This window comes from Ceratocystis lukuohia, assembly GCF_044167205.1.
Source record: "Ceratocystis lukuohia strain C4212 chromosome Unknown Supercontig4_pilon, whole genome shotgun sequence".
NCBI classification, from domain to species: domain Eukaryota; kingdom Fungi; phylum Ascomycota; class Sordariomycetes; order Microascales; family Ceratocystidaceae; genus Ceratocystis; species Ceratocystis lukuohia.
Genome location: NW_027263523.1, coordinates 322,742 through 339,780, shown reverse-complemented (window position 1 = coordinate 339,780; position 17,039 = coordinate 322,742). Strand labels below are relative to the sequence as shown.

At 51.9% G+C, this 17,039-nt stretch overlaps 6 protein-coding genes across 6 annotated transcripts; 4 read left to right on the top strand and 2 right to left on the bottom strand.

Moving 5' to 3' along the window:
* Positions 1–1,067: 1,067 nt before the first annotated feature.
* Positions 1,068–2,736, top strand: HOO65_040092 (uncharacterized protein; the record flags this gene model as incomplete). Its single annotated transcript, XM_071002752.1, has 2 exons — positions 1,068–1,596; positions 1,685–2,736. The coding sequence occupies 2 exons, from the start codon at positions 1,068–1,070 to the stop codon at positions 2,734–2,736; spliced, it is 1,581 nt and encodes a 526-aa protein (XP_070858935.1).
* Positions 2,737–3,318: 582 nt separating this feature from the next.
* HOO65_040091 (Protein transport protein sec22) lies at positions 3,319–4,124 on the bottom strand (the record flags this gene model as incomplete). The annotated part of the gene is made up of 3 exons (XM_071003006.1): positions 3,319–3,787; positions 3,877–4,021; positions 4,091–4,124. 3 exons carry the CDS (start codon positions 4,122–4,124, stop codon positions 3,319–3,321), a joined length of 648 nt encoding a protein of 215 aa, XP_070858934.1.
* A 554-nt stretch (positions 4,125–4,678) lies between these two features.
* HOO65_040090 (uncharacterized protein) lies at positions 4,679–5,731 on the top strand (the record flags this gene model as incomplete). The annotated part of the gene is made up of 2 exons (XM_071002929.1): positions 4,679–5,260; positions 5,327–5,731. The coding sequence occupies 2 exons, from the start codon at positions 4,679–4,681 to the stop codon at positions 5,729–5,731; spliced, it is 987 nt and encodes a 328-aa protein (XP_070858933.1).
* Positions 5,732–5,855: 124 nt separating this feature from the next.
* HOO65_040089 (putative transcriptional regulatory protein C3C7.04) lies at positions 5,856–8,938 on the bottom strand (the record flags this gene model as incomplete). The annotated part of the gene is made up of 7 exons (XM_071002552.1): positions 5,856–6,493; positions 6,557–6,737; positions 6,830–7,157; positions 7,223–7,347; positions 7,402–8,021; positions 8,108–8,496; positions 8,817–8,938. The coding sequence occupies 7 exons, from the start codon at positions 8,936–8,938 to the stop codon at positions 5,856–5,858; spliced, it is 2,403 nt and encodes an 800-aa protein (XP_070858932.1).
* Positions 8,939–9,715: 777 nt separating this feature from the next.
* On the top strand, positions 9,716–10,928 carry HOO65_040088 (Elongator complex protein 5; the record flags this gene model as incomplete). The annotated part of the gene is made up of 3 exons (XM_071002873.1): positions 9,716–9,874; positions 9,939–10,107; positions 10,162–10,928. The coding sequence occupies 3 exons, from the start codon at positions 9,716–9,718 to the stop codon at positions 10,926–10,928; spliced, it is 1,095 nt and encodes a 364-aa protein (XP_070858931.1).
* A 219-nt stretch (positions 10,929–11,147) lies between these two features.
* On the top strand, positions 11,148–16,276 carry HOO65_040087 (RNA-directed DNA polymerase from mobile element jockey; the record flags this gene model as incomplete). Its single annotated transcript, XM_071002472.1, has 4 exons — positions 11,148–11,574; positions 11,656–12,006; positions 12,778–14,201; positions 14,264–16,276. The coding sequence occupies 4 exons, from the start codon at positions 11,148–11,150 to the stop codon at positions 16,274–16,276; spliced, it is 4,215 nt and encodes a 1,404-aa protein (XP_070858930.1).
* Positions 16,277–17,039: the final 763 nt, after the last annotated feature.

The window sequence follows — 17,039 nt, the reverse complement described above, 5'->3', positions numbered from 1 at the left end:
GTCTTTTCTAGCTTCTGTGCTTTGTTTCTAGACACCAAACTTGGTCCATGCCCCTGTCCTGGGACGGGCTGTACTGGGGGTTAAGGTATGGGCTTCGTGTCCTGCCTTTAACAAGCGCGGGGCCTTGGGCGGACTTGAATCTGTGTATGCCTGGCTTGCTTTGCTGCGCTATGCTCGAGTGTGGCTTTTTGCTTGCTCCAGCTTCAACTTTTAGCTAACTAGGCTGGGGGCGGGCTACGGGGTGGAAACTAGCAACGCTCGCTATACTCGCACCACATCGCATCGTTTTGCTTGCGCACGCACGCGATTAGCCGGGGTTTGAACATTCCCCTGTCCCCCAGATATAGCTTTATCTGTAACAGAAGCTATTATAGAGGAGGGTAGGGAGAGGAGTCTCCAAGAAACATACAAGGTTTACACCCACTGAAGCGAGGCAATGAACAGGGGGTGAGAGCTAAGCCAAGCCTGTAGGCTGCCTCTACAGGGGACCTTTCCCTGGAAAACCAGACTCTACAGTGAATGGAAGCTAGGTTTTAGCTGGCAAGTTTCAAGGCTTCAGCGGGTTGTTCTGATAGTAAGCCCCCCCTCCTTGTCTTTAATATGCTCTCTCCTCTTTATATCCAGACGATGCCCCCCCCCTCCCCTCCTCATCGGTCCCCCTGCAAAGGTCGGCATTCTGTCTCGCACTACTTTTGTTTTGCTTCTATATTTATCCAGACGTCAAGTCAAAATCCATAACAACAACCACGTTCCCAGCTCAGAAACCAAAGCCTGCTTACCTATCTCACTTAACTCTCATCCATTCCTTCACAACCATACACACGTTCTTTTTTTAACTCTGGTCTTTTTATCCGGCCAAATATTGTTTTTTTTTCTTGTCTTTCTCTCTACGTATACTAGCATCTGCATTTTGCGACGACGTATGGACCCCTCCTTCCCTTCCCCCCTCGTCTCTCTCGCCCTGTCGTTTAAGCAAAAGAATACCTGCGATCGCAAATAAAAATCCATAGCGTAGGGGGTTTGTCTCCCACTTGTCTCTCATTTACAGGGCTCATCTGTCGGGATCTATGTCTGCTTCTCAGGTCGAACCGGCCTCTCCAAAAACCTCCCCGCAATCTCACCACTGCTCTTCCACACCAGCTACACCTACACCTACTACTGCCACCACGACGACTACTACGGTCACTACGCCGGGGGCGGCCACCCCAAAACCCGCGCTCCGGCCACGCGGAAAACGGCCCGAGTCACGAGCCGACTCTCTTGGGTCCCTTGTCATTGGCGATAGTGCGAGCGACCAAGGTCGACATGGCTCCAGCGGCATCTCGATAGAGACTTCCAGCTTTCACCATGAGACGCCTGAGCAAGTGCGCGAGCGAGAGCTGCGCACCAAGACTCTTGGCTATTTCCTAGCTAAGGTAGCTCTAACACTGGACGACGGTATCAAAATTTTTCGCTTTGCCGATAAACGCAACTGGGGGCCTGATGAGTTTGAGCAACTCCGCGCCCTGGAGCGATGCTTAGACGAGGCGCGCAGAGACTTTCAAGAGCTCCCAACCTTGCTAGATGGTACGAGCTACTATACGAACGATCGGACGCGTAAGTCATCTCTCTCTCTACCCACAATCTACCCCCTTGCTACTATTGTCCCTGTACTTCCCTTTTGCATATTAACAATTCCCACTAGGCGCTTCACTGGTCGAGATTGCTATCCTCCATGACCGTCTTGAGGACCACATTGAAGTCTTCCGCATGTGGATACGTCATGGTGGTCCCATCAACCCCATGTGGATCAATGATACTAGAGTCATCCAACAAGACTTGCACAACTCGCAATGTCGTGCTGCCCGCCGCATCTTCGACACTAAGCAAGAATCAACTTCACGTTGTCTTGGTGCCTTTCTCGTCTATCGCCAGCAACGTGCATGGGTTGGCCGCCAGGACCCCCATGATCCTGCCTACCGCCGCCACTGTCTAAATGAAATCGCCGCCTGCAATACTGTTGGCCGCTTTGAGCGCTTTGGTGACTGCGACATAGCTTTTGTCTGCAACTTTTGCGATGGATACATTGTCTGGGACGACCTTGAGTCCATGCCCTCGACGCTCAAGGCCAACGATATGGCTGCAGCTGCCGCTGTGGATCAGGGTGGAAACTCTGGGACGGATTCAGACTCGGAACTGCCACAGCGTATCCATGACGAGTCTAATAGCTCACGTACATCGAACGCATCACCACCCCCACCTAGTCATACTGGTAGCCAGAGCAGTCATAGCCACGAGAACGATGCCAACCACGGCTACACATACACAACTCGTGGATATAGCTACAACCCCCAATCTACCAGCAGAACCCCCAGCTCGAAACCTACCAACAGCCCTAATTCCGACACACCTTCCGAACTTCCCTATCCTGAATGGCAGGCCACCGGCTTTAGCGCAACCGAACACCAGCAGAAGAATATCATCTTTGCACCTGTGGCAATCGCCAGCCATGTACCACCTGTTGGCATGGAGTGGCGCGCAAGTCACTTGTGTCGTTTCTGTGATGAGACTTTTGACTCTGAGCAGAAGATTGCCCAGGGCAATGATGACATAGAGCCGTTTGCTACGGAAGAAGGGCCTGGTTTTGAGAGCGTAAAATCTTTTGAGGAGCATTTGCTATGGAACCATACGCCTTATGCCATGGAGATGCCGGCAGTGGGGCTACCACCATTAACAGAAAGCTGTGCGGTGATGTAAAAAAACATAGAGGCAGATTTGTGTTGGCTTTAAGGCCGTACCATTGTGCGCTACTTTTTCGAGTTTTTCTTTTCTTTTCTTTTCTTTTCTTCTTTCCTTTCTTTTTCTCATCATTCTTTTTTTATTTCGGTTTCTTTCTCTTCTTGATTCCCCCATTTTCTTTTCTTTTTTTTTTCTTTTCTGTTTTTTTTTCCCTGTTTTTCTCATTGTTGCTCTTTTCTTAGACTTTTGGTGTTCATGTCTGGTTTACTTGGTCGCTCTTTGTCATGATAATCACGATTGCTCTTTTTCTTCTACTTCTACTCTCTACTTGTTCTTTTCTTCACCTTCCTTACTGTATAATATGGACAATAAAACAGCTTCGGATTTCTTTCGTCCTTTTACTGCTTCTTAAGTTCTTGCCCGTCTGCATTGCGACATGCCATGTTGTGCCGACTAAGGCCACTACTGTCTGCTGTATGTAGAAAGCTTCTGATAGACTAACGAAAGAGACATGCTTGGGTATGCTGTATGTGATATGTAATGTGTATTGTGACAGACGCCTGAAAAAAAAAAAAGGACAAAGGCAAAAACGGGCAATCCCTAAAAGAACCGGAGATAGATAAACAACAAGATGATGAAGCCTAGGCCCGCAAATGGCCCATATTGCTTCAACATCAGTTCCCAGTTGATGCGTACCGCCGCCTTGCGGTACTTTTTGCTGTCATCTCGCAAGCGAGAGCTTAGCTCACCCATCTTGTCGAGGCTGTCGCCACGGTAGAGTAAATCCTCGATGTTCTTGTGCATGACCTTGGTGACGTCACGCAGCTCATCGTTGAGCTTATCGAGATTCTGCGATGCGCGCGCATCAGAGAAAGTGTCGCGCGTGCGCGAGATAAACGTGTCAAACTCCATGAACGCATATGGTCGCAACGACGGCGAGAGCAGCTGGTGTGCGGGGTACGTCGTGGTGAACTCTCGCGCAATATCGGCCAAGTACGTAAAGGCAAGTTTGCGCGGGTATGAGCGCGAGCAGATGGTGACGAATACAATTTCACTTTCAATAAGATAGCTATAGAGTAGGGAGAGTCAGCGGTTGGGCGACAGAGTAGTGGGAGGACTAGCCAGATGTGTTCCAGCTAATACAGACGCTTTACGTACTGGATACTCAAATCTCCCGAGTCAATGCTCGCTTGCACCTCCGAGTTGCGTGTCAACTTGCGGAGTACTTGCTTGACTTGGTTCTTGACTTCGGTCAGTTGGCCAGCCGTGGCGTCGTCGTCGACCGAGGCGCATAGCATGAGGCCTAGCAAGGAGAGGTCAATATAGAAGATACAGTGTAGCGGACCTCAGCCCAGAAATATAGATGGCTCACCGTCGAGGCGGGATATTTGTGTTGATCGAATCATTGTAGTAGGTTATAGTTGTGAGGATGAAGAGCTATGGTCCAGGAAGGACACGTAGAAGGCCAAGACTAATAGGCGCAAAACACAATAATCAGGCAGTGGATGAGGAAGAGTTAAGACAAAACAGATGGCTAAAACAACGCAACAAGAGCAAAGGCGAAATAGTGGCCAGAAAAATCAACAAAATAATACCGGGAATATGCAGAATCCAAACAAAAGCAAAGCCGAAATCAGTAAAGACTGAACAGCAGAAGACAGGCTTCCTTTGCAGACAGAGCCTCAAGGGGAAGATGGACCAGCCACAAGCCAAGATGTGGGCACTTGGCCATAGCTTGACCCAGAAATGTGGCGTTATGTAGATCTTAAGTGTGGCGTTAACTACAGAGCAGAGATTATTGAATACAGGAGCGAATCTGGACATAGAATTACACAGCTACATTAGAGGATTGATTTTTTCGTCAAACCGGCCTCCAATTAATCAGTGTTGTTTTTCTTTTTTCGCATTCACTTCTTTTGCCATATACATCCATATATACCTCTGTCTCATCCATATTAATATGTCTTCCTCCTCTCTATCATCTCCTCCAACCTCCCCTCTCCCTTCACTTGCCCCCACGTCGGAAAAAACGCCCACCAAAGCCCTTCGAAAGAGACCCGCCCAGCCTGAAGATGCAAACTTCACCAATCTGTCCCAACGACCGGCCAAGATGCGATCATTACCATCTATAAAAGAACCTTGTCTAGTTCCCATATCTTCCGACTCGCTACCCTGCCCAACGCCCACAGACGAAATCTTGTATGAAAGCCCGCGGCCGACTCGTGCTCCCGCTTCCGCCCCATCTAAAGCCTCAAGAAAGGTCCTCTCAACACCAGCAAAGCCTTTCAAGCAATCTGCTAGCCCTTCTACACCACGCCGAGTGTCGGCCCGCCAAGCTATAAATCAGTCCAAAATCGCCGAGTATTCCGCGCTTCAACATGCCGATCGCCAGGAAGTCCCGGTGACGTCATCCCCAAAACCAAAGCAAACCTCGAGGAATCGAGCTCCGAAAAAGAAGGCTCCAGCAAAGCGGAATAATGCGTGGGGGATGGACAACGTCTTCACATCGGTGCGATCACCACTGATTAAGGCTAACCTCAGAGTATGTTTTCTTCTGACCTTGCGCCACGGCTTGTGTGTTCTTAGTGCTAACACTGCTTCCATCTAGGAAATCCTTCTGCTTGGGGACTCGTGGGACTGCCTCCCACAGGACAAAAAGGACAAGATTACCAGCCTCTTTCCCGGCGGAGACAAATATCTTAGTATTCAGCCTGACGGCTCAAGGCGGCCCAACGTCGTTGCCCTGCGCAGCAACAACAGCTTCCGCTACGACGTCACCCGCTACCAGGAAAATATCCACCTTGGCCGCCACAATCAGCTCTGGCTCGAGGATGCTTGGGCTGCGCATCATCGCCGCATTCAAGGCTTTTATGACGATGCGCTGGAGGACAAGGTAAACTCTGATTGGGGTGTCGATGTGAACGTCAACACACAAACTAAATCACAGGGAGAGATCAACGTCCCAAATGCGCCTGAAAAAGAAGCCGAGTCCCAGGTGAAGAGGGAATCATAGTCTATCGCGCGGTCTATCATCTATCTAGCATAGGCTCCTAGCTTTCTTTCTCCCCCTCGTTCCTATCCCTTTTCACTATAACGGCCATCTCTATATCAACTCCAGTCTCACTTTATTTCTTGCTCTAGCTCCACTCAAGAATTTGCCGACTCAGTTCTGCAAAGTCGGTCTCTCCCTCGCCCACAAGCGTCCAATCCTGATCCATGTACAGTGAAAAGTACGACCTATCATCAATTGTCATGTTGGTCTGCTCTGGCATGCCGCCCGTCTGGCCCAAATCAACTGGTGCCTGCCACAGATGCGATATGTCATGCAGCAGATCCGTATGGATCGGCATTTCTTGGAAAAATGACTCAACGCCCTGTTGTTGCTGTGGTTGTTGTGGCTGTTGTATGTCATCATACGGCATACCGTTAGCCGCTGCTGCGCCCGGGCCCGCAGCAGCCCGGTCAGCTATATCGACTGCTGCCTCAGCTTGCGGTGCTGCTGCTCCATCCAGCCCGGCAGATGAATTATTGTTCTGTGCTTGCTGCCCCTCCAAGTACTCTGACACTTTGAGCCAGATGCGCTTTACAGCCTCAATGCGCTCAAGTGCATTGCGGTTTCCGCGTGACACAATATGCTGCATCACACCGATGGCATCATCCAGTCCAGGCGATTGGTTAATTCGCACACCTGGCTCTTGTGAGTCGAGCACAGCCGCTAGGATAAGGATAAATGCCACAGAGAAGAGAGCATCGGAGTCAAAGAATCCAAAGGATACTACCGCACATAAACGTTAGCACAAGTCCACTCAGATAAAAAAGGAAGTCTGGGTATACATACACATCATGTCTCTCTTTTGTAAAGCTACTAGCACCCGCAAAGACCGCCTAGCTGCTTCGGTACATGTACGCGACAATTTGCCCAGGGGCGATGTCGAGAGCTGCTCGGCCTTAGGCCCACGGCCACTGAGAATCAGTTGGGCTACATGTAAAAGAATGGGTCGAATAGTAAGGATGATAGTCTACCCACCAAAAATCCGTTAGCAGAGTCTACTGTAGTTCTGGAGTCTCTACAACACCATTTCCGATGAGTCTTCATCAAGAATTCACTTACATGATACAACATCAGATGCAAACTCGCTACAGTGCGGAACGACACATCCGGGTCAACGCCGTGATAATCTGCCATCAACTCGGCTGGAATCTCTTTAGAAATATCATACAGCTGGCGCACAATCTCCTGGACGTTTGGCACGAACTGCTCCTCTGTGCGCAGGCCAGGTCCATACAGCACACGCATAATGTGTCCTGTGACGCGGGCAATCTTGATGGTGGTGCACAACCCCCCAGGATGAAAGAAGCCAGGCGCACTACTTGGAAGGGGGATTTCAATGGCCTCGTCAGCGATGCTGGAACATTGGCCGGTAGCAGCAGCAACTCGCCTAGAAAGAGGGAGTTAGTTTTCCTACTGGGTACTCTGCTACTGTGAAGTAACAAAAAAGCTCACCTCTCTTGCATATACACCGTCCACCACAGCCGATTGATGTGCGTCCGTTCGCTCTGCAGAATTGGCTTTTTAGTTGATGACATATGGTAGCCATGCGTCAGGCATAGCCTAAGAGCCGTGCTAATCTGTTGTGGCGTTAGTTGGCTGCTTCTACTTCTCTCTTGTATCTTTGTACTCACATATACATAAGCCTCTTCCTTTCGTCCCGAGTTCTGCAAATACATGGCTGTCAATGCCAACAACTCCACTCCCAGTGCCTCCAAGCTCAACATGTGGCTCAAATTCGGCATATTTGCATGGGCATAGCGAAACATTTCAGCTCCGGGTAGGTCCTCCGATATCGTGCGCCCATGTTCATCTTCATATTCAAACGTGCCAGAGAGCAGCTTTCCAAGAGCAAGCAATAAAAGTATTTCGACTACCCACGGCGAGGTATAGTAATTCGGATCCGGCGGTGGCGGGGCGCCGTAGAAAGCGCTCAACTTGTCAGCAAACAGTCGCGCGTCAAAATGATGCTGAATATGACAAAGATGGAGCATTGTCACGTCCAGTAGCTGAAACGCCTCCTGCTCACTCGGCAACACGGGGAAGTCGGCTGGTCGCCGAGGCGCGTGTGCGGCGTCTGTTGCACCCCCAGTGCTAGTGCTCAGCGGTGTCACAGGCCCGCCGCTATGTGGCCCACTAGCACTATTGGCGCTTCCCGGGCCGCTGCAGCAAACAGTCGACCGACGATTAAAGATGTTTTCCACACGTGAGCCAAAGTTATGGCTAGAGCTTAGGGCAGCATCAGCGAAAATTGCTGCGGAAGAGAGTTAGACGAGCCATTTCTATGACCAAGATGAGGCAAAGGCAGCAGACAGGCAAAAAACCCGAATAGTCACTTACTAGAATCCGGGGAGTCATTCCGCGACGGACACTCCTTCTCAACTTCAGCAAGCAGCAAATTGTGCTTGCTCTGTTGCTGTGAGGGTGTCTGCACTACAGACAAGTGAGCATGATTGGCATGGGGAGTATGCGTCTGCGACTGCACGGGTGTGCGAGACTGGGACTGCGGCCGCGATTGCGCTTGAGACCTAGACCGAGACTGTGATTGTGTCTGTGATAAGGGCTGTGATGGAGTCTGTGATGACGCTTGTGTCTGCGATGCAGACTGTGATACAGATGAGGCCAGAGGCTGAGGCTGAGGCTGTGGCTGCGGTGCGGCATGCACGCTGGGTGCAATAGAAGTAGACCGCTCGTACTCAGCGAGGCGGCTTTCCAGCTCCTGGATACGACTGGGCAATAGTTAGTCAGCCAGCTGAGCTGAAGACATGAGAAAGGGCTACATGTCCAGTAGCAATGCAAGGTAAGAAGGAGCATACGTTACGGAATACGCGCGCCGCTGTCCTGGCGCCGTGGCTTGACAGTTTAGCCCGCGCTTACTACAGTACTGGCACGGATTGCCACCAGAGCATTTGACTTTCTTAGACCGGCAAGTCAAGCACCTAGATGAGAGCCATAAGATTAGTCGAAAGCAAGGACAAAGTAGATGAATTCAAGTATATAGCAATATGCAAGTAAATGGAGCTGTATAAAATCGCTAGACCAAACGTACGCTGTAAAGCTAGCATCTCGCGTGCGGCTCGGTGACTTGCTGACCCCGGCGTTTGTACCCGGCCCAGGACCGGGACTGTCCACACCCCTTGCCGGTTGCGGAGGCTGATGTGAAGGTGCCATTTTCGGCATATATTAGCCTCCGGGTGTCTAGGGAATTGTTATTAGTATTAATTAAAAGTCACGGAGCTATCGGGCCTTGTGCTCCGGGCCTTTGTCCTGTTGTCTCGGAGCTGGGCTTCCCTTGCTTGACTCTGTGTGAAAGATAGGAAAGGCAAGATTCTTGTTCATGCGAGTTTCTCGCTAGCCACTACCGAAGAACAAGTGAGCCACGCCACAAGAATAGCAAGTGAAAGGATCGCTAACGCCACGAAAATTCTATTGATCACTACGAGAGGAAGAAAAAAAGGGAGAAGAAAAAAAGAAATTCCTCGGAGAAGTGTACCGGGACATGATGAATTAAGGGTTAGTCAAAACCCTAACTGTTTTGTCATTTTGGGCTCGGCTATCAGGTCCGAGGCTCAGAAGCCACTCAATGGTTGTGTAAAGAATATTCGAATTGAGTACTGTAATTAATATTCAATGCGTCTGTGTGTTTTAAATGAGCAGTACGCAAATAAGAATCATTCCTATTGACATCTTAGACTTTTATGGGCGATAAACGTCACCATGAAACCCTATAACTAGCCTTTTCTAGGGTTTGCCGGACCCCGCCGATTCTTCTTGTCATACCAAGTTGTTGTCGATGAGTCTTTTCAGCCCTACTTGCTACCAAGATCAACCAACACCCCTGCGTCCTTCATTCACGCCCCTCATTACTTACACCCCACTTACACACATGCCGCTGTTGGTCTGAGTACTCATCTTACATACACTAGCCAAGTCACTCCTCAACTACTAATGGCACCCTCCGCCAAAGACCATCACCGCTCAAAGAGCCTGCTACTGCTACAGAAGCTACTGAATCTCCGCGATGGGGCGAGTCCGTTGACGCTGGTTGTGGATAGCCTGGAACAGACAGCAGGGCCTGTTCTGAAGGAGTTTGCTGCGCGGGCTAAGGTACGTTGTCGGCTTTGGGCCTATGTTTGGTTGTTTCGTGTCTTTACTTACTAGTTGTACGTAGATTTCCCAAGCAAAGGTCATTTTTGTATCGTTCACTACCCTGAAAAAGCCGCCCTATGCCCATGCCTTTGTGCCTGCGTGGGGCTGCCAGTTCACAACGCTCCGGCCACGGATTCTAGCACACTGTCCCGCCATTGACAAAGCCGCCGTGAAAGCCAAGACCCAGCAACGTAAGTTCTCCTCGTCCTTCCCCTTGTTGCGAAAACGCGCTAACATCTTTGTAGGCGCCATCATCATCGTTGACTCGCTCAACGCTGTGATCAACAATGATGCCGCTGCCGCAGTTGCTTTCCTCTCCAGCCTAATCACACCAACGGCCTCTCTCGTCGGCGTTTATCACTCTGATGCGCCGACACGTATGCCTCTTGCTCATTGTGAATACGCCCCGCAACCGCTTGCCGTGCTGACGCATCTAGCCACAGCCATCTTGCGCCTGCGTCCTCTTGCACAAGAAGTAGCTTGCGCAGCCGCGCGAGACCGTGCACTAGCCGAGCCAGAATTTGGATTGCGCGAGGGAAAAGAGGGCGTGCTGTTAGGCCTGCGTGACTGTGCGTCTGCGGGGGTAGCTGTAGGGAGTGGGCTGGCAACTGTGTCTGGGAGCCCGACTCCGACCGGTTGTGCTGTTGGAACAGTCATTGAGATGGAACTGCGCCGCAAGAGCGGTCGGCAGGTCTCTGAGACCTTTGTTCTCTGCCCCCGCGATGCAACGGATTCACGCGCATCTAGTGGTCTAGGTATGCTTGTCCTGCGTGATGAGCATCCATTACTTGTGCGGAGAGGCGCGAGTGAGAATGAGGGTGAAACAAATGGGGATGAGGTTCCGCAGTCGACATTTAGCATGGGCCTAACGGATAAGCAAAAGCGCGATCGCAGCGATATTGTCTTGCCGTATTTCGACGCGCAGATTGATGTAGGGGGAGGCGAAGGTGGTCGCATCTTGTACGACATGGGTAGGGAGGACGACTTTGATGATGAGGAGGACGAGATCTAGATTAGGGTTTGCTAGGGTCAGGAAAAAGTAGGTCCACTTTTCAAGTTACAGCACATTTTAAGTTCAGGGCAAAAGCAAATATCTTCTCTAAGTTGAGCAACCTAATAGTTGCTCACTGTCTTCATCTTCTTCGCCATAGGCCTTCCCTAATCGCATCATCTGTGAATAGTCATTTTTTCTGCCTTTTTACATTCATCGGTCCCAAATTCACAGTTTGCCATGGCCGACCATAGCTCGCGCCGCGGTCTACGCAGGCCTGATAGCAGCACAATGTGGGACGACTCGGAGCGTCACATGTCACGACACAACGAAACACGCGAGCGAGACGGGCGACGGGACCGGGACCGGGACCGGGACCGTAGCCGCAATAGAGACAGAGATAGAGACAGAGACAGAGACAGAGATCGGGACCAGGACCGGGATAGAGATCGTGGGCACGATAGACACAGGAGCGGGCGCCGGGGAGCCGATGGAGGCCAGCGTGATAGGCAACATAAGCGTTATCGCTCGCGTTCCCGGTCACGGGGCCACTCACGTGAGCGCGGAAGTACTCGAAAGGATGGGGAGCGGGAGCGGGAGCGGGAACGAGACCGCGAGCGAGATTCGCGAGGAGACAAAGAGCCAGTGCGCCGCCGGGATGATACAGGTATGTTAACTGCTCTTTAGCGAAGAGCAGAAACAGCTAGGGCGTGTGAAAAGATGTGCTGCTAATATGATGATAATATAGGATACCGAGCTACTGATCGCCGCTCCGCTTCGCCTGCAACTATTCCCGATGTGCTACCTACACGCACTAAGCCCGAGCGCACGGCGCCTATGTCCTTCCGGATGAGTGGTAATACGCACAAAAAACACGACACAAGTGGGGAACCTGCCGCCGTTGGGGCCGGAACTAGTGCAGTTGATGATGACGACGAACTGGAAGTTGATATCGATGGCGGTGATATGGACGCTATGCAAGCGATGCTGGGCTTTGGTGGGTTTGGCACGACTAAGAATAAAAAGGTCGTGGGTAATAACGCCGGCAGTGTAAGCAAGGAAAAGAAGTCCCAATATCGGCAGTACATGAACCGCGTGGGTGGGTTTAACCGACCTTTGAGCCCTCCACGAGATTAGGGGAGAACAATAAGGGAAAGACTAGATAATAGGCATAAGCATAGGATGACTGATATTTTGTAAGAGAAACAAACAAAAAAGGACGGCACAAGCCAATGTGACCCCAACCCGATTTGAACGGATAACCTTTTGATCTGGAGTCAAACGCGCTACCGTTGCGCCATAGGGCCTCTCGGACATTAAATTTCGGTATTACACCGGTATATATTACGTAGAGTGGAGCCCGCTGGAAGCAACCGAACACACGGGCACTCAGCAGGGGAGACGGCGTGTAAGAGGGGTGGCACACCGCGCCCCATAACACAGGATCCCACGGAGATAGCCTCACGCGGACCGGAATGCCCGGCACGGAAGAGGAAGAGAATCGCCACGGGAGATCAAGACGCCAGCGACACCGAGAACACTGTAGACCCCCCTCGTAAATGTTAGGGAGTCTAAAAATATAGCGTCAACGTGGGAAGAGGAGGGCCCCAACAAGACCAGGCTCTACTAGAAGCTGCGAAGCGGAAAGTAGAAGTCGTGTTTGTACAAGAGCCCTGGATCGGACCATGTAAGGACCGAACGAAGGAACACCCTGACTTCACCCGGCACAGCCCGAGAGAAGGATGGGTGAACCGGCCCCGGAGCATCGCCTATGTACGAAGGGATATAGAGGTACTGGAGACACACCAAGCACACCCAGACCTATGTCCAATACGTATCAAGACAACAAAGGGCATACTCCAACTTTTAGGAGTCTACAACGCGCCAGAGCAGAGCTTTCGGATTAGTGAAGCACTGCGAGAACTTCGGCTCATTGAGAAGGAACACAACTGGATAGCGCTAGGAGACTTTAACGCCCACCACGGCACTTGGGACGCCAATGAAAAAGAAAACCCGCAAGGGAGAGTATTGGAAAACTGGCTCACCGAAAACAACCTAGTAGTGCTTAACCAGAAGAGTGAACCAACTCAGAGGGCTGGAAGAGTGATAGACCTGGTGGTTATGCCGCAGAGGGCAATGGTTGGATTGGAAACGAGTATGGGACTCGTCCCAGGAAGTACAAGTGACCATGAAATCCTGGAAGTGGAGGTGGAGGCAAGGGCAGCACGCAAGAGACCGGAAACAAGATGGAGGTTGAGCAAAATGGATCGAGACCGCTTTGTACTTGCCTGCGAAAGAGAAGCTGTAGAGCTGGACCGAATGTTGGCGGACGAGAGAAAAGGACCAGACGCGACGGAAGAGCTCGCCAGGAAGGTGGTTGCAGCAGTGGAGAGGGCACTGGAAACATCGACACCGAAGACGCCCTCAAATATCAGCCTCAAACCATGGTGGAACGAAAAATGCCGACAGCAAAACGCCAAGATGAGAGAAGCTAGAAGCAACCACCGCAGGAACATGGACGACATAAGACTGAAAGCTACATATGCGAAAGAACAGAAAGTAATGCGGAAGGTCGTCGTCCAGGCAAAAAGAAGCCTCATGAGCAAGATTGTGGCAGGGTTAACGCAAGCAAGGGACGTCTACCGAGCCATCAAGTGGGCCAATGAGAAGACGGACAGACGAATCCCACTACTGCAGAAACCAGACGGAACCAGAACCACGTGCACGGCGGAATCTGTGGCCCTGCTCCTTGAGACGCACACGAAGCCCCACACAGGGGAACAATGGCAGCACCAGGAACCCAACGTGGGGGCCCGGGAATGGCCACCCCTATCCCAGGAAGAGGTCAAGGCGTCCATATGGAGGCCAACGAACACCGCCCCTGGGGCAGACGGTATCTCCAACGAGGTGTGGAAGAGGGCCTGGGAGCCACTGGGTAAAGTTATAACGGGATTATACAACCAGTGCCTAGAAACAGGACACCACCCAGCCTCCTTTAAGAAAGCCAACCTCGTGGTGATTCCAAAGCCAGGTCGCCCAAGACTGGCACCACGCTCGTACCGCCTAATCTCGCTCCTCCCCACGCTGGGGAAGGGTCTGGAAAGATCAATAGCGAGAAGGCTCGCAGAGGAAGCGATTGATAGGGAAATCATCCCTAGAAATTACATCTGTGCGGTGCCGAAAAGGGCGGTAACGGACCTGCTTATTGACCTCCGTGGGAAGATAGAGGAAGCCCAGGAATGGAAGAAGGTAACCTCAATCTTCACGTTCGACATCAAAGGAGCCTTTGACGCGGTAGACCCGGAGAGAATGGAACGCAGGATGGTGGAGTGCCTATGGCCCACAAAATTGTGCAGATGGGTCAGAAGCTTCATGGAGGGAAGAGAGGCGAGCATCCGCGCCGAAGAAACAACTACAACCCTCGTGGGAGGCTCTCTCCCGCAGGGCTCGCCAATCTCCCCAGTGCTATATATGCTCTTCATGGCACCGCTCTACAAACACATCCCCCGCTACTGGGATATGCAGACGACGGGGCCTTAGTGGTCAGTGGGCGAGACTTCGCAGAAAATAGCAGCTCAATCGAAGTCATCATGAAGGAAGTGGTAGAGTGGACCACGCTCAACGGTCTAGAAATAGACCCGGGAAAGTCAACGCTTCTACACATCAAGGGCAGAAGGAGGATTGCAGGAAGCCCATCCGTGACCGTGGAAGGCCTAGGCACGTACAAACCGACCCCGGCAAAAGAATCAATGAGATGGCTCGGACTGCACCTGGACTCGAGTCTTCTCTTCAACAAGCACATCGCAAAGGTCATTGCGAGTGTCAACCGGTTGGCAAATGGCTTGAGGTATCTAGCCGGCTGCTACAAAGGAGCAGACACAAAGAGCATGCTCACAGCGGTACGGGCCTGCGCCGTGAGCAAAGCGCTCTTTGCAGCGAGCGCCTGGTCTGGGCTAGAGACAACAAAAGAGGCAGCAGAGAAGCTGAACATCTCGCTGAGGAAGTGCCTCCGAGCAGCTCTCCCCATGTACCGTACGACACCAAGGGAATGCTTACACCATGCCGCAGGCATTCCTCCTTTCGAAATCCTCCTGGAGGATGAAAAGAGGAGGGAAGCCATACGGTGGCACACACTAGATGATAGGCACATTCTGAGAGGGCCAAACTTCAACCCAGTGGTGGCGAGGCTACGCAAACTCCTCCCAGCGCAAATGGAGAAACACACTAGGTTGAGGCCGCTCTTGGCAGGACCGGACATGTCGCCCCGAACGTGGCTCAGCGAAGAGGAGGAAACGAAGCGACACCAGGCAGAGGTAGAGAATACCCTACCAGGAACGCTCGTCGCGTACTCCGACGGATCGAAAGATGCAAGTGGCAACGCGGGCGCAGGATGGGCTATCATCGAAGACGGAGCTACCCAAGAAGCAAACCATATAGCTCTAGGAAAGTGGATGGAGGTGGCAGATGCGGAGGCAGTTGGCGCTCTCGAGGCAACTAAGCGAGCAACAGCTCGCGAAGGAGCTGGAGAAATCTGGCTGTGTCTAGACAACAGAGGAGTTGTGGACCGACTCCGAAATGCTGCCACCAAAAACAGCACATCACAGAAAGCGGTAGACGAGACCAGACGAATCCTAAAAGCCTGGGCAGACAAGACACCCGGAAGGCTCGCCCGAGTGCTATGGGTCCCAGGACACATGGGCATCAAAGGCAATGAGCTAGCCGATACCCAGGCCAAGTTAGGATGCCAGGGACTGGTAACGGAACACCGCTTCAGCCTTGCAGGAGCACGGAGATGGAGAAGAGACCAGCTACGTCTCGACTACGAAGGGTGGTGGAAAGAACAAAAAGGATACCGTCCGCTTGGAACCGGCGTCCCCACTGAACCGCCCTTCCGCAACTCCCGCTACAAAGGGCTGACTAGAATAGAGCTAGGCCATATCCTCGCGGCTAGAACTGGCGATGGAGACTTCGACAGATACCACGAGCGATGGGGACACAACTGCCCACTTGGATGCAGAGCCTGCAACCAAGCCAAGGAACGAGGACACTGGTGGACCTGCAAGGCACTACCCAGACCATGGAGCCAAAGGTTCGCGGACAAGCTCCTTAAAAACACGAAAGCGACAAGTTATGTCGCCAACGTGCTTCGCCGCAACCTAATGCTCCTTAAAGAGAAACAACAACCCGAGCCCGAGCTGAGCTGTCTGGACACCACAGAGGCAGCCCCCCCTCAAGAAACGCGTAGAGGCAGGTCACTGCCACCGCAGACGACAGGGGAGCGACCACAACCAGGGCAGCCTAGGATGACACAACCAACTCCACGACAGCAAGGGCAACAACGAAGAAGGGGACGAGGAGGGCGAAGTTGAGGGAGAATGGGAGGGGAAGAGAGAAGAGATAGGAGGAGTAAACGTTTGCAGGACAGGAAGGAGATGTCGAGGAGGGCTCCGTGAGAAGGTGTGGAGGGAGCTCTGCTACCAACCACCAGCAGAACGGGAAAAATATTAAAAATGATGCGGCAGCAGCCATGCATACGGAAGGACAAAACCGCTGTACTCTGCCGGGGCCTACCCCCCGTGCCGATAGCCGGTGGCCTTTTAGACTAGATTACACGCGGTCGTCGCAGACCAAAAATACCTGGAACCCCGCAGGCACGCCCTAGGGCAATGCTGGACAGAGAGCCATCCTGGCCCAAGCGCCGGACCCTAAAAAGTCATAGGAGGCGCCCGAAATCCAAGCAAACCTGCAATTGCTGACCGCCCAGGAGGAGTCACGGGAAGCTGACATCAGCCAACGGCTCCTGTCCGGAATATGCCGTCGTATTACCGCGAAATAATTGGTAGGTAGACGTAAAATAATACAATACAATACAATACAATGCTGGAAGCAACCCCAGGCGGAAAGGCCTCCTGGCTGCTAAGCCGGACCCTAAAAAGTCATAGGAGATACTTGAAGCCGACGATGGCCACAGGAGGAGGGCGAGTAACAAGCTTGCTTGTGAGCATACGAGCTTCTCCCGCCTGAGATCTGTGGTTAGCCTTGTAGAGGGTTAATTCTGTCCGGTAACCAATCCGGCGTCGTTTGATCTTAGTGATTCCAGTAGACGTTAAATATTTTCAAATAAAATCAAAT